The following is a 14,670-nucleotide window of genomic DNA, read 5'->3' on the forward strand; positions in this document are numbered from 1 at the left end:
ATGAAATGCAAGTTTTTGGGCATTAAATATCTCGTACATACATTTCCTTGCTTTAGGCTTTGCTTCAATATCAACTTTGTATTACGACATTCGCTCTCTATCTAATATCTATGTTTGTTGATTGAAACAGTTACTTTCCTCTTCCTCTATCAGATTTGGTTGATATTAACATTAGCTTTTCCCCAGAAAACAATTGGAATTACAATGTTGTGTAAAACGTCATTGCCATTTTGTCTTGTAACTGCTTTCTTCATTTTGTCTTGTGTCACCCTTGCCCTGGCAGGATCTGACTTTGATTTTCCTTCCTTTCAAACTACATCCATTTCAGGTATTCTAAGATTGCACTTTCCTTCTTTATTTCTTTTTTCTGTTTGTGCTGATAAATGGGTTGTTTCCTTTTAAGGTGAAATTAGGAATGAAAATGATGTGTTGGTTTCATGGGGGACAAAAAGGTTGCTTACTGAAGATGAACCTCCATTGAACTCATCACTTATCTTGGCTGCTAAGAGAACATATAGAAAAGATCCTCTTAACAATTTCAATAGATATACTGGAGGCTGGAATATCAGTAACCGCCATTACTGGGCTGTAAGTATTCAACCTTTTATTTCTAAATCTCTTTTCTAACCCAATTTAAGGAACACAACCTTGCAACTAGTAGTAACATCTCTGTTGCTGTGAAGACAGCATTAATTGCTCTAATTTTGGAATTCACACATAAAATCTCCACCTACTCTGCCCTTGGAATGTAAACTTAAGTTCAAATTTTTCTTTCTCTACAGGAAAAATATACTAGTATTAATTTAGTGATATCAAATCTTTGTTTCAAACTTATTTACAAATCATGGAAGGCTAGTTTGAAAAGTTTTACACCTCTTTTCTTGGGTTGTATAGATAAGAGAAAAGGGAAAAAGAAAAAAAAATGTAAAAATTCTACACTTCTGTATTCAAATATGATTTCAGAACAATAAGATTCTCATTTCGTCTATACTGCTCCAACCAAACTAAGGTCTAAGAAAAAAAAATACTAACTGCTCCATTAACCCTGACCCTTTGATTGACTTTGTGTATTTTTCTTCCATCTTATCATGTTTGCCAAATATATGGAGTCAGACATGAATTTTTTTGCTTTTGGAGCCAAATTGCAGACCATTTCAAGTCGCAGGGTCTTCGTTACTCTAGTCATGACTAAGATTTTGCCTAATTTGGGAATGGTAAAATGGTCCAGGCAATTGTCTTTGGAAAATTTTCTTTCCACTACTCTGACGAGTGTCATGAGTTATATTACCACCATAATTTTCTATGATGGACTACATGACTTGTAATGGAGGTTCTCATTTGGTCTCCAGAATGCAGATACTTTACCTGAAATTGGACAGTAATTTGATATATGTCACAAGATTCTATAAACCAGCAGCAGAGAGATTGCTATCTAGTATCATTCTCGTCCTGATACATTTCAACGATTAAAGTCATTATCATTTGATTGATCAGAGAGAAGTATGTAGTTGCATCTCCGAAAAGAGATGCTCTTCAGTGACTTGAACTTTAGTTTTGCTTATCAGTATTCAGTATGATTAAAGATTTAGTCCATGCTCAATGATGCTATATAAGGTGTTATGTGACAACTTAAAATTGCATTTGTGTCAACAAAATTCATGCAGAGAGCAAATTTTCGTATTGCAAATGTTTCATCACCTTTTATAAATGGGATTCCAATCTTTACTTTCGACAAATAAAATCTTGTATATGTACTTTAAAAAAGTTGTCAGACAATCTATACTTGTCTGTGCGTTCTCATTATTCCTTTAGGCAATGAAGTATATACTCGGTTGTCCTCCTTAAAAAAATTATTTGCATACAATCTATGGGTTCAATTGTTTCTTATGTTATATTTGTTTATGTGCAGTCTGTGTCTTTCACTGCAGCTCCATTCTTTGTCGTTGCGCTGATCTGGTTTGTGATCTTCGCGCTGTGCTTGTTGTTCATCTGTCTCTGCTACTGTTGCTGTAGAAGAGTTCCTTATGGCTATTCCCGAACAGCTTATGCTCTGTCCCTCATACTCCTCATACTTTTTACCATTACTGCAGTGTATTCTTTCTCTCTCTCTTTCTCTCTCCACCTAGCATATACAAATTCTTATGGCTGTGTACACAAAATTGATATCTGCTCTTGCATTACGGATACTGCCACTTTGCTCAACTGCTCACTCGCAAATATACACGTCACATTCCCGTTCTCTCTATTCTGATGTGTCCATTTTGTAACTTGCATATTTTGTTCCTTGTGCAGTGTTGGATGTATCATTTTGTACATTGGACAGGGAAAGTTTCACAGCAGTACAGTTAACACGTTGGATTATGTGGTTCATCAGGCAAATACCACCGCTGACAGTCTCAGAAACGTCTCAGGTTATCTAGCTGCAGCCAAACTTATTGCTGTGGATCAAGTTTTGCTTCCTGGATCAGTCCAAACAGACATAGACCGCATCCAAACCAAAATTAATTCTTCTGCTAATACCCTTGCCAGTAAAACAGAAGACAATAAAGATGACATAGCTGGTTTGGTAGAGTCTGTGTAAGTGAATGTCATTACAAGCTTGTTCTTTGCAATTTATATCTGTAGAACTTACACAATTGAATCGAGTTCTCGTACTTCTATGGGTCTGCCTTATGGATCAACTTTGTCCTTTCTTCTATTCAAAACTATTTAAGTTCATCTATTCAAAGCATTTATTTTGCGGGTCATGTCTTTAAAGTAAGGTTATAAAGTGGTGGTTAGACCAACTATGATGTATGAGGTGGAGTGTTGTCCGATCAAGAACTCACACGTCAAGAAGATGCAAGTAGCAGAAATAAGAATGTTGAGATGGATGTAGGAGAGATAGGATCAGAAAGCTTGTTTCTGGGACAAGGTAGGAGTGACCTTCATGGTGGACAAGATGAGGGAGGCTACATTGAGAAGGTTTGGGCATGTGAGTAGAAGATGCATAGATGTCCCAGTGGGGAGCTATAAGAGGTTGGCTATAGTGGATATAAGAAGAGGTAGAGGTAGGCCGAAGAAGTTTTGAGGAGAGATGATTAAACAAGACATGGCACTTCTACAACTTATTGAGAACATGACCCTAGATAGGAATATATGAATGTCGAGTATTAGGGTAGAAGGTTAGTAGGTAGTTGAGCGTGCCTTTTAAATGTTATTAGTATTACTCTCCTACTAGCGTATTCTTCGATTTTAATATTACATTTTCCTTTGCTTCAGTAATCGTATTATTGGTTGTTGGTATAATTCTCTTCTTCATTGTTTTTACTTTACATACTTGTTGTTTGTGATGCTTTACTTGAGCTGAGGGTTTATTGGAAACAACCTCTCTACCTTCACAAGGGAGACGTAAGGCTGTGCACACCTCCCTCCCCAAACCCTACTTGTGGGATTTCACCGGGTTTGTTGTTGTCTTTAAATCTTGTGTATGATAGTTTTAGCTTGTCAACTTCTTTTGTGTTTCATCTTTGTTCTTTCCATTTGAATAGTTCTAACTCAGCAATCTGAGAGATACTTTGCTATGTTCTTGCTTATCTAGTTGCACTTCAATCCACCAAACACACATATTCCTTTGCTGTTTTGTATTCTAAAATGCCAGTGGTAATAATTATGCAGGAGATTGGCTCTTATTATTCTATCAGCCATCATGCTTCTTTTGACATTTCTGGGATTTGGTAAGGTGACCATTGCATTAGAATTCTGAGTGTAATAATTAATTTGTACTAATAAATTTTCTCTGTTTTCTTTTCTCCTTCCAGTACTTTCAATTTTCGGGATGCAGGCTTTCGTTTATATGTAAGTGAACATTTTATATTACTAGGATGTTCTTTCTTTCTTGTACTTTGTTCCCTTGGCTCTGCTCTTCTGTTTAAACGTATGTTCTCTTGTTCTATTTTGTGCAGCTTGGTGATATTTGGATGGATTCTTGTCACCGGGACTTTAATTTTGTGTGGCATATTTCTTGTTCTCCACAAGTAAGTCCTGTTCTGTATTTTACTTCTCACCATGTGCTGTTGTTCTAAGTTAGTAAGAACTAGACACGTTTTTTCTTGTGTATGGAAAATCTTCTCATTGTGGGTTCAGCTTCAAGTGATTGGTTCTGCTGTTTTATCCCTGAAAGTATATCCAAAGTTATCTTCAATGTGATGTTAGATTCAGCTTAGTTCTGCATTTCTGCAGCCATCATCAACATAAAACTGCTGGTCTCAGCTGAGGCTAGCCAGCTAGGCTTTAGATATTATTGTTTGAAGTTGAATTAATATCCTCATGAATGATGATGTGGCCGAGAAAGTGTGTTCAAATTCTTGAAAGAGCTTGAGAGACATAAAAAGTGCTGAAAGCTGATTAAATTGTTGAGGTGCCAATCTTCAATTGGTTTTCTTTTTCACTTTCTTCTTTGTTTTCCTTCTGTTCTCTTTCACTTCTTTGTTCTGTTAGACCCACCAAATTTCCACCATGTCCACCATGTCCATTTTCATGCTGAGAAGCCACAGAACTAGCAAGAATCAATTTTATCTGTACTATGTTTTTTGTATTTCCCTTTTTTTTTGGGTCTATTTTTCTTTTTTGTTTTCATCAGAACCACCAAACTTCCACCACGGCTAGTGCCACCATTTCTGTTTTTTTAGGCAGAGAAGCTCACCATCCTGAAAGGTATGAAATACTCATAGAAGTAAAGCCAATAGAGAAAACAATCCAACACCAGTTTTTACAACTTCCATCCGGGAATTACTCCAGTAAAATACACTGATTCGAGAGCCAACAACTTAGAATCTGCTACAGCTGTTAATTTCTATCATATGCTGGATTTTCTGGTTGGAAATATCTATTGCCTGTTGAAATTGAAAATTGTGATTTACTTAGTAATTAAGTACCGAAATGGGCCCAAAAACAAATTTGATGAATGAAACCTATTATGTTTGTACTTTAAATCTGCCATTGTCTTGTATTTTAATCTATTTCCTTAAGGGTGTGCATGAGTTTTCTGAATTATTATAGATGTGATGTATTATTGGCTAAAATGATTTAATGGAATAAGATGAACTTTCTTATGCTTTCCATTCTTAGAATTAGGTGGCTTATTCTGTGTGGTGTAGCATGTATTAGGTGTTCTGATCAGTTTTTTTACCTGTTGGTCGAAAAACCTGGGATTTCCTATGAAGATTGGGGAGAGAATGGAGAAAAAAGAGGAGAGAGGAGAGGAGAGGAGAGGAGGTAACAGAACTAGGGAGGGTTTGACTAACAAAAAGAGAAAATATGAAAAAGGTTCAAATGACACATATCGTGTGTGTATACAAGTCTAGGACAAAATCTGGTTGTGTCATTTTAGGGAGATATTAATTCCACTTCAAACAAGAATTGTGGGGTGGGTGGGTGGGAGTAAAAAAGGTAGCCCGTAAAGTTAAAAGTGTGTAAATGACTTTTTCTGGACAACTACAAGGTGCAACTTATGTATTTTTCCTTTGATTGAATCATTTTAGATGCCTGTTTTGGTTATACTTCTAGCTGGTGCTTCTTGATACCCACTCTGGTCATAATTACTAAAATAGTACTCCCTCCGTTTCAAAAAGAGTTGCCTAATTTGACTTGGCACGAAGTTTAAAAAAATAAAGAAGACCTTTGAATCTTGTGGTCCTAAATTAAAGTTATGTCAAATGTACAAAATTACCCTTTAATCTTGTAGCCTTAAACATGCCACGTGGAAAGCTAAAATTAAAATGTTACCAAAAAATAAAAGAGGTCATTCTTTTTTAAACAGACTAAAAAGGAAAGTAGGTCATTCTTTTTGAAACAGATGGAGTACTAAAATTGTCGAGCATTGACTGCTGGGAGTCTCATTATTGAGTGATCAACATGTGTAGAGATTTGAAACTCTCTTATCTGTTGGGAATTTGTGTCTTCCCTGTTTACTGGGAGCCTCTAAGTCACATCTTTGTCCGTTCCTTATTAATGTCAGTCTTGATTTATAAATGTAGTTTGTGAAACATGTCTAATTGTTTTGTGTTTGATATGTCAGTGTGACTGCAGACTCTTGTGTAGCAATGAATCAATGGGTCCAACACCCTCTTGCTCATACTGCTTTAGATGATATCTTGCCGTGTGTGGACAATGCCACTGCACAAGAGACCCTTACAAAAAGCAAAGAAGTCACTTCTAAGCTGGTCGATGTTGTTAACCAGGTCATTACTAATATTTCCAATAACAACTTCTCCCCCAGCTTTCGTCCTTTGTACTACAATCAGTCTGGACCAAAACTGCCAATCCTTTGCAATCCGTTTTACTCGGATTTGACTGATAGATCCTGTAGCCCTGGTGAAGTGGACTTGAGCAATGCTACAAAGGTACATATATGAAAACTTCTTCCTGAAAAGTTGAAATTACTTCAAAACATATTTCTCTCTATCCCCCACATGTAATACTTTTGAAGGAGTTGCCTCAAATTCCTTTGCTAAAATAGAGAGTTATTACAACCTTTTAAAGTTTTTCTATCATGCAGGTATGGGATAATTATGTCTGTCAAGTTTCCCCTAGTGGCATTTGTTCCACAACTGGCCGTCTGACTCCGGTCATCTACGGCCAGATGGCAGCTGCTGTAAATGTGAGCTTTGGATTGTACCATTATGGTCCTTTCCTGGTTGATCTAGAAGATTGTGATTTTGTTAGACAAACATTTGGAGATATATATAGCATATACTGCCCCGGACTTCAGCGTTATAGCAAATGGGTTTACATTGGACTGGTGATGGTTGGTTTAGCAGTATTGCTTTCCCTTACATTCTGGGTCATATATGGGAGAGAAAGGCGACACCGCGTGTATACAAAAGAACACATGCCCAAACCAGCTGAAGGGTAAAGCGATTTACGAGTAGTCTGCTTTGCTATTTGTAATGCTAGCTAGAGGTGTGTTGTTGTGTATCAAGTTTTCTGTATATACTGATGAGTGATGCCTGTTGATAGAGCTTATAGTTATATTGTATTATTAGGTTCCATTCCTCGGGGTTGAACTACATTATGTACTGTACAGATGGTATCAGTTTTATCTTGATGTTATTATGCCATCTATGGGATGTGTAAAAACTTACCGTCACTCAGTGTGTACCAAATAAATTGATGAATGACATATGTTTGCACATGAACACCTAATGATTAATTACTAAAATATATATACACCTTACTAAATCACGTAATCATTGTAAGCTGATATCATTGGCATTTGGCAAGTATTGTTGTCATTCTTCAAAATAGTTAAGTCAATACAGAACTAGCAATGTCACCGAGCCTGCAAAGGTTAACAAGCCAAACTCTTACAACAAAGTACAAACACTACCCGAATAGGGAAATGGATTAAAATTCCCCCTTGAATTTGTCTCAAAAAGTCGGTTACACACTTAAACTATCATAATGACCTATTACACACCTATACTACTCAAAAGTGAATTTTCTTACCCACTAAAACTAACGTGGCAAAAAAAATAAAACAAAAATAAAAAATAGGTGCGACAGTTTGATATTAAAGTAAAAAAGAAGAAGTTAGAATCCTCTTTTCCACCCCCACACCCCACACTTCTTCTTCACACCCCACCCACTGTCCTCCTCTTCTTCATTCTTTATTCTCATCACACTTCTTTAAAAAAAATTTATCACAATCTTAAAGCACAATTTTTCTTTGATTCGCAGTTAGGTTAATTCTTATAGATCTAGAAAAGTTTCGGTTGATTATTTCTATCATTTACATTTTTTTTTACTTTGTTAAAGAATTTTTGGTTGTTAATCAATTTTTGGATTTGGTGGTGATAGATGCTTTATGGGTTTGGTGATGATGGGTGGCGGGTACAAAAATTAAAAGAGGTAATTGAAGATGATGAAGAAAGAATCGATATTAATAATGGTGGTGGTGATATTTGGTGTTGGGTGACAAAGAAAAAGAAGAATTGAAGGTGATATAGAACAAAATCAATAGTGAAAGTGGTTGGATATGATTTTTTCCGATAAAATGAGTATTTAAATGAGTGAGATTTAGTGATGAAGAGATGTAATTATTAGAGAATTAAAATAATTAATTAGGAATTAATTATAGTAAAATATAGTTAACAAAAGAAAGTTAATAAATTAATAAAAGAAAACAAAAAAATTATAATTTATGACATGGCGGTGATGTAGCGTTGATATGACAGCGTGTGTAATACACCACACAATGTGAGAGTGGTGTTACACATCTCAGGATGGTAATAAATTCACTTTTGAGTAGTAATAATAGGTCATCGTGATAGTTTACGCGTGTAACTGACTTTTCGGGACAAGTTTAGGAGGGAATCTATGCCTTCTCCCAAATAATTATATGTCCATACCCGAATCTAAAGTAATTCAAGAAATACATATTCTCTCATAAATAATTACAGCTCATACCCCCTTCATTAAGGCTGATAATTTTCGCTTAACTGATACTAAATCAGTATCATATATTATATTGGTATCATTAAGGTTGAATAATGAGTAATTTCTGAACAAATCGAGTATAAATTGTAAGAATAATTTCTTACTTATTGCCCAAGTTTACTTGTGACCCAAGTAATACCATAAATAATATTTAATAAAGATTAGATCTCGTCCATACATTGGTTACTTGATGGACGTACCAGATTAAGTCATAACCTCTATAAATTGGTCCTCCCTCCACCCATTAGGGTCACCACATATTCTCTACAATAATTTCATCGCTGACAATTGTGGTAACGTAAAGCTTAGGACAAGGAGGTAGAAACCAATTTACAATTAACGCTTCTGCTTCTCTCTGTGATGATGTCTTCAGGTATGTTCCCCTAACGATCTCTATGTAAGATTATTGTGTTCAATATCCTGATGTGTATTAAAGTATTTAATCTTACCTGTGCATTAGAGCTTGGATTGTTTGAACATATAATCTTCGTATATAAAATAAATAAAAATTATGTATTCATCCACACAAAAACATTGCAATTCTTGAACCACTTCTGCTACACTTTTGTACTCATCCCTTGTCAGCAAAATCCCTCGATTTGTTTGCATATTAATTATGAGAAATTATTTTCTTCGTTAATGTAGTATGTCTCGCCGAGTTACTTATCTTGTTTCTCCTACATTGTGCCTATCATCAGTAAGGTGTTAAGTGCACCATTCTACTGAAGAATTTCCTTCCAATTCTTTCTCCTTGTTTTTGAACAATGTGTGCACGCAAATTAGCATACTCCGCATAAATTCTAGATTTCTCACTTTATAAATCTGCAGAATATGATCTTTGATGAGATACTGTGTAAAAATATGTGAATTTGTATACCATAGAATAATTTTTCCTATAATGTAATAATTATGTTTTATTTTACATTATGTAATAAATTAAAGTGATCACTATATTAAGTAATAAATAATATGTGTGTACTTAGTGCAAAATAGTTTTTTAGTCACCGAAGTGGTCAAACTAGAGAAATTAACGTGTACACATATAATATTTATGATCACTTGATGCATGTTTTATGTTTCTATAGTTTGTAAGTCACCAAAGTGGCCAAACTAAAATGTATAAAATTATTCACAATCACAAAATTTTATTATATTATGTGTGCTTTGTATTTATATAGTTTGTTAGTCACCAAAGTGGTCAAACTAGAAAAATTAACGTCAAATATTTATGATCACTTGATGCATGTATTATGTTTCTATAGTTTGTTAGTCACTAAAGTGGTCAAACTAAAATGTATAAATTAAAATTATTCACATGCACAAAATTTTATGATATTATGTGTGCATTTGCATTTATATAGTTTGTTAGTCACCAAAGTGGCCAAACTAGTATGGTTAAGAAAAATATGTATTCATAAAATTGTCATTAATTATCTATGAAAGTTAATGAAATACCTATATTGAAAATAAATAGATAAATTGACTTTCACTATTGCTAGAACTTAAGAATTTACCCAAAGGTGAATTAATCGTTCTACGAATAGTGAATATTATGAGGTAAATTAATATTTTCAATCAAACATATATTGTATATCCAAAGATGTCGTATATGTTTGGTTAAAAATATTTAATTGCCTATCAAATATTTTAAAAATGGCGTTTAAATTATGATAGTGTGTCGTAGTATCTACCCAAAGGAGAATTACGATGTATTTTTATCGTTTTATTAAATTCACATTATTTTCTAATTTGTGAGCATGTATATCTATTTGCAGTCATTCCTCTTCATTCACATGCTTTGTTTGTTAATGTGTTCAATGGATTGAACTTCTCTAAATGTCATGAACAAGTCTAATTCCACTTAAGTGTGATGGATCTTGACTTGACTCTACTGAATGACAAACTTATTGTCATTACTTATAAGAGCAGTGAGGATGAGAAGTCTTTTCATAAATTACGGGAGCTCTCTAACATATTGAGTCTTATGTTCATGTGAATGATTGTTGCTACCAACATTAAGAGTACTATTCCACAAACAAAAAGTGCCAGGGAATACATGAAGTTTGTGGAAGAACATTTTCGTTCGGCTGGTAAGTCTCTCGCTGGTACACTAATGGTTGAACTCACGACCATGAAGTTTGATGGATCGCGTAGTATGAAAAATCATATCATCGATATGACTAACATTGCAGCAAGACTTCGGACCTTGGGGATGAAAGTGGATGACACCTTCTTGGTTCAGTTTATTCTGAACTCGTTGTCTCGTGAGTATGGACCATTTCAATTAACTATAACACTATTAATGATAAGTGGGATGTTAGTGAATTGTCCAGTATGCTTACTCAAGAGGAGTCCAGACTTAAGAAACAAGGAGGTCATTCCATTAACCTCATGGGTCAAGGAGCTGGTAAAGGATTTGAAGGCCAACAAGTTTAAGAAAAAGAAAGCACCTGCTAAAGTTCCATAGGATGCACAGAAGAAACTCAAGGCTGATGTGTGTCGTTTTTGTAAAAAGGAAGGATAATATGAGAAAGATTGCCAGAAACGTAAAGCTTGGTTTGAAAAGAAAGGTACATTTAGTGCTTTTGTATGTTTCAAATCAAATTTAGTTGAAGTTTCTAATAATACTTGATGTCTTGATTCTAGTACAACTACTCACGTATCCATTATGTTGCAGGGATTCACTACGATCCAAACTACAAATCCAAGTAAGGATTTCTTGTTCATGGAAAATCGCATGAAGGCAAAACTTGAAGGCATAGGGACTTATCAGTTGATCTTGGAGACTGGACATCACCTTGATCTATTACAGACTCTTTATGTTCTTTCAGTTTTTAGGAATTTGATTTCTCTTTCAAGACTTGATGTTTCTGGATTTAATTTTAAGTTTGGACATGAATGTTTCAATTTATATAAGAATACCATTTTATGCTTCTGGTGTTCTTATTGATGGTTTATATAGATTGAAACTCGATAATAATTTTTCTGAATCCCTTCTTACTATTCATCAAAATATTGAATTAAACGTAGTTCACTAAATGAAAATTCTACTTATGTGTGGTATAAACGTTTAGGTCATGTATCCAAAGAAAGATTAAAAAGATTAGTAAAGAAAGGGATTCTTCCGAATCTGAATTTTATTGATCTTGATATATGTTTGAATTATATTAAAGGAAAGCAAACCAAACATACCAAGAAAGGTGCCACAAGGAGCACTCAACTTCTTGAAATTATACACCCTGATATTTGCTAACCCTTTGATGTTCCATCTTTTGGTGAAGAAACATATTTTATTACCTTGATCGATGATTTTTCATGTTATGATTTTTTCTATTTGTAGAAAGAAAAATCTCAAGCAGCGGACACTCTCAAAATGTACGTTAATGAGGTTGAAAGACAATTAGATAGAAAGGTGAAAATCATTAGGTCAAATAGAGGTGGTGAATATTATGGAAAGTATAACGAATCAGGACAATGTCCTGGTACATTTGCAAAATTCCTTGAAGAACATGGAATATGTGCACAATATACTATGTCAGGAACACCTCAACAAAATGGTGTTACAGAAAGGTGTAATCGAACACTTATGGATATGGTTAGGAGTATGATGAGTAATTCCTAATTACCCAAATCATTGTGGGTGTATGCTCTTAAAATCGATGTATATTTATTGAACATGATTCCTAGTAAGGAAGTTCCAAAAACCCCTTTTGAACTGTGGATTGAAAGGAAGCCTAGTTTAACACACCTACATGTTTGAGGTTGTCCAACAGAAGCTAGAGTTTATAATCCACATGAAAATAAATTAGACTCTCGAACATCAAGTGGTTACTTTATTGGTTATCTAGAGAAATCTAAAGGGTATATGTTTTACTGTCCAAATCATAGTTTGAGAATTGTTGAAACCGATAATGCAAAATTCATTGAGAATGGTGAAGCTAGTGGGAGTGTTGAACGACAAAGTGTGAAAATTAATGAGGTAAGGGTAGATATTTCATTTCCCATGAATGTACCTACTTCCACACCAATAACAAATGTTGTTCCTCTTGTTGAAGAACATTTTAACAGTGTTGACAACATTTAAGTGAAACACTTCAAGAAAGAACTAACTCACAAGTATCTGACGCAAATGAACCCTAAACAGTATCATTAAGAATATCTCAAAGAGAAAGAAGATCGGTCATTTCAGATGATTATGTGATTTATTTGCAAGAGTCAGATTTTGACATTGAAATTAATAAAGATTCGATTTCATTTTCACAAGCCATAGAAAGTACTGAGTCAGATAAATGGATTGATGCCATGAATGAAGAGTTAAAATTCATGGAATACAACAAAGTTTGGGATCTCGTTCAATTACTAGAAAGTTCTAGAAACATGAGTCTAATGATAATATTGAACGGTATAAAGCCATACTTGTTGCCAAGAGATACACTAAAAAGGTTATAAAGAAACCTTTTCACCCGTCTCAAAGAAAGACTCGTTAAAAGTTGTTTTGGCTTTGGTAGCTCATTATGATTTAGAGTTACATCAAATAGATGTGAAAACTGTATTTCTTAATGGAAACCTAGAAGAGGATGTTTATATGGACCAACTAGAGGGTTTCGAAATTAAAGGAAAAGATCAAATGGTGTGTAAGTTAAAGAAGTCAATATATGGACTCAAACAATTCTCACAACAATGGTATATAAAGTTTAATGATACCATAACATCTTTCGGATTTAAGGATATTATCGTTGATCGGTGTATATACCAAAAGATCAGTGAGAGTAAGTTTACATTTTTAGTCTGGTATGTTGATGACATTTTACTTGCTGCTAATGATTTAGGCATATTGCGTGAGACGAAAGACTTTCTCTCTATGAACTTTGAAATGAAAGATATAGGTGAAGCATCCTATGTGATAGGGATAGAAATATTCAGTGATAAATCACAAGGATTATTGGGACCGTCTCAAAAAGGCTATATCTAAAGAGTTCTAGAGAGATTTAACATGAACAATTGTTCAACAAGTATAGTTCCTATTCAAAAAGGGGAAAAAATTAATCTGATGCAATGCCCAAAGAATGATGTAGAATGAAAAGAAATGGAAACAATTTCTTATCTTCTATTTGTTGGAAGTTTAATGTATGTTCAAACTTAAACAAGACCGGATATTAGTTTTGTAGTTGGAATGCTAGGAAGATATCAAAGTAACCCTAGAAATGATCACTGGAAAACTGCAAAGAAAGTTTGTGGCAAGTTATGAAGCCACTGTTCATGCATATGACTACGGAACTTCATTTCAGGACTTGGGATTGTTGATACCATTACCAAGCCGCTGAAAATTTATTGTGATAATACTGCAACAATATTCTTCTCCAAGAACAATAAGTACTCCAAATATGTCAAACATATGGAAATAAAGTACTTTACCATCAAGGAAGAAGTTCAGAAACAAAGAGTGTTACTTGAAAATATTAGAACTGGTTTTATGATTGGAGATTCGTTAACAAAGGGCTTACAACCAAAGACATTTAGAGAACACGTTCAAAGAACGAGTCTTGGTTGTACTTATGATTGATACATTTATGATGTTTTTACACTCTGGACTCAATTATGTGTTTCTAATATACATTAATGAATTTCTTGTTTCTCATAATGGTGTATACATTTTGTTTTGAGATATTACAAGATAAGTCTCTATGAGATATTATTGTGGACCGTAATGTTATATGTTTTATAACTTATGAACCTAGTATGATAAGTTGCTAATGTAGCAGTATATGGAAGGAAGTATGTAGCTTAAAATTTAGGCTTAAGTCATCTCCAGCCCCTTACAGTTGTCTGCATATTTCATTTAGACGCCTTAATTAGGGCTAATACCTATTGAACACTTAAATTGTTTAAAATATGTGCCTATTAAACACAAAATGCTAACATGGCAAAAAAAGTGTACTACACTTTCCATTCGCACGTGATGCAATGTGAAATCATATTTTATTTTAATTTTCAATAAAAATAATTTTTTTATTTAAAAAAAAAAGCCTCCCACTGCTCTCTCAGTCGTCGTCTTCTTCACCTGCATCTTGTGGCAATTTTTTTTTATAATTTTAAAATCAACTAATTGAATCTGCAAAAAGAAAGAAGATGAAAGATTTTTGGACATTCAACCAAAAACTTTAGCCGACGTCAACTCCATTTCCGAGCATC

The 14,670-nt window shown here is 34.2% G+C and overlaps 1 protein-coding gene across 1 annotated transcript; it reads left to right on the top strand.

Moving 5' to 3' along the window:
- Nucleotides 1-203: 203 nt before the first annotated feature.
- Nucleotides 204-7,112, top strand: LOC125828002 (uncharacterized). Its single transcript, XM_049507312.1, has 9 exons — nucleotides 204-328; nucleotides 404-588; nucleotides 1,910-2,091; nucleotides 2,293-2,577; nucleotides 3,658-3,716; nucleotides 3,801-3,837; nucleotides 3,945-4,016; nucleotides 6,059-6,383; nucleotides 6,539-7,112. Exons 1-9 carry the CDS (start codon nucleotides 205-207, stop codon nucleotides 6,893-6,895), a joined length of 1,626 nt encoding a protein of 541 aa, XP_049363269.1. The 5' UTR covers nucleotide 204; the 3' UTR covers nucleotides 6,896-7,112.
- The last annotated feature ends 7,558 nt before the right edge of the window (nucleotides 7,113-14,670 follow it).

The sequence above is a fragment of the Solanum verrucosum genome, unplaced genomic scaffold (assembly GCF_900185275.1).
Source record: "Solanum verrucosum unplaced genomic scaffold, falcon-dt-bn FXZP01000136.1, whole genome shotgun sequence".
Lineage (NCBI taxonomy): Eukaryota > Viridiplantae > Streptophyta > Magnoliopsida > Solanales > Solanaceae > Solanum > Solanum verrucosum.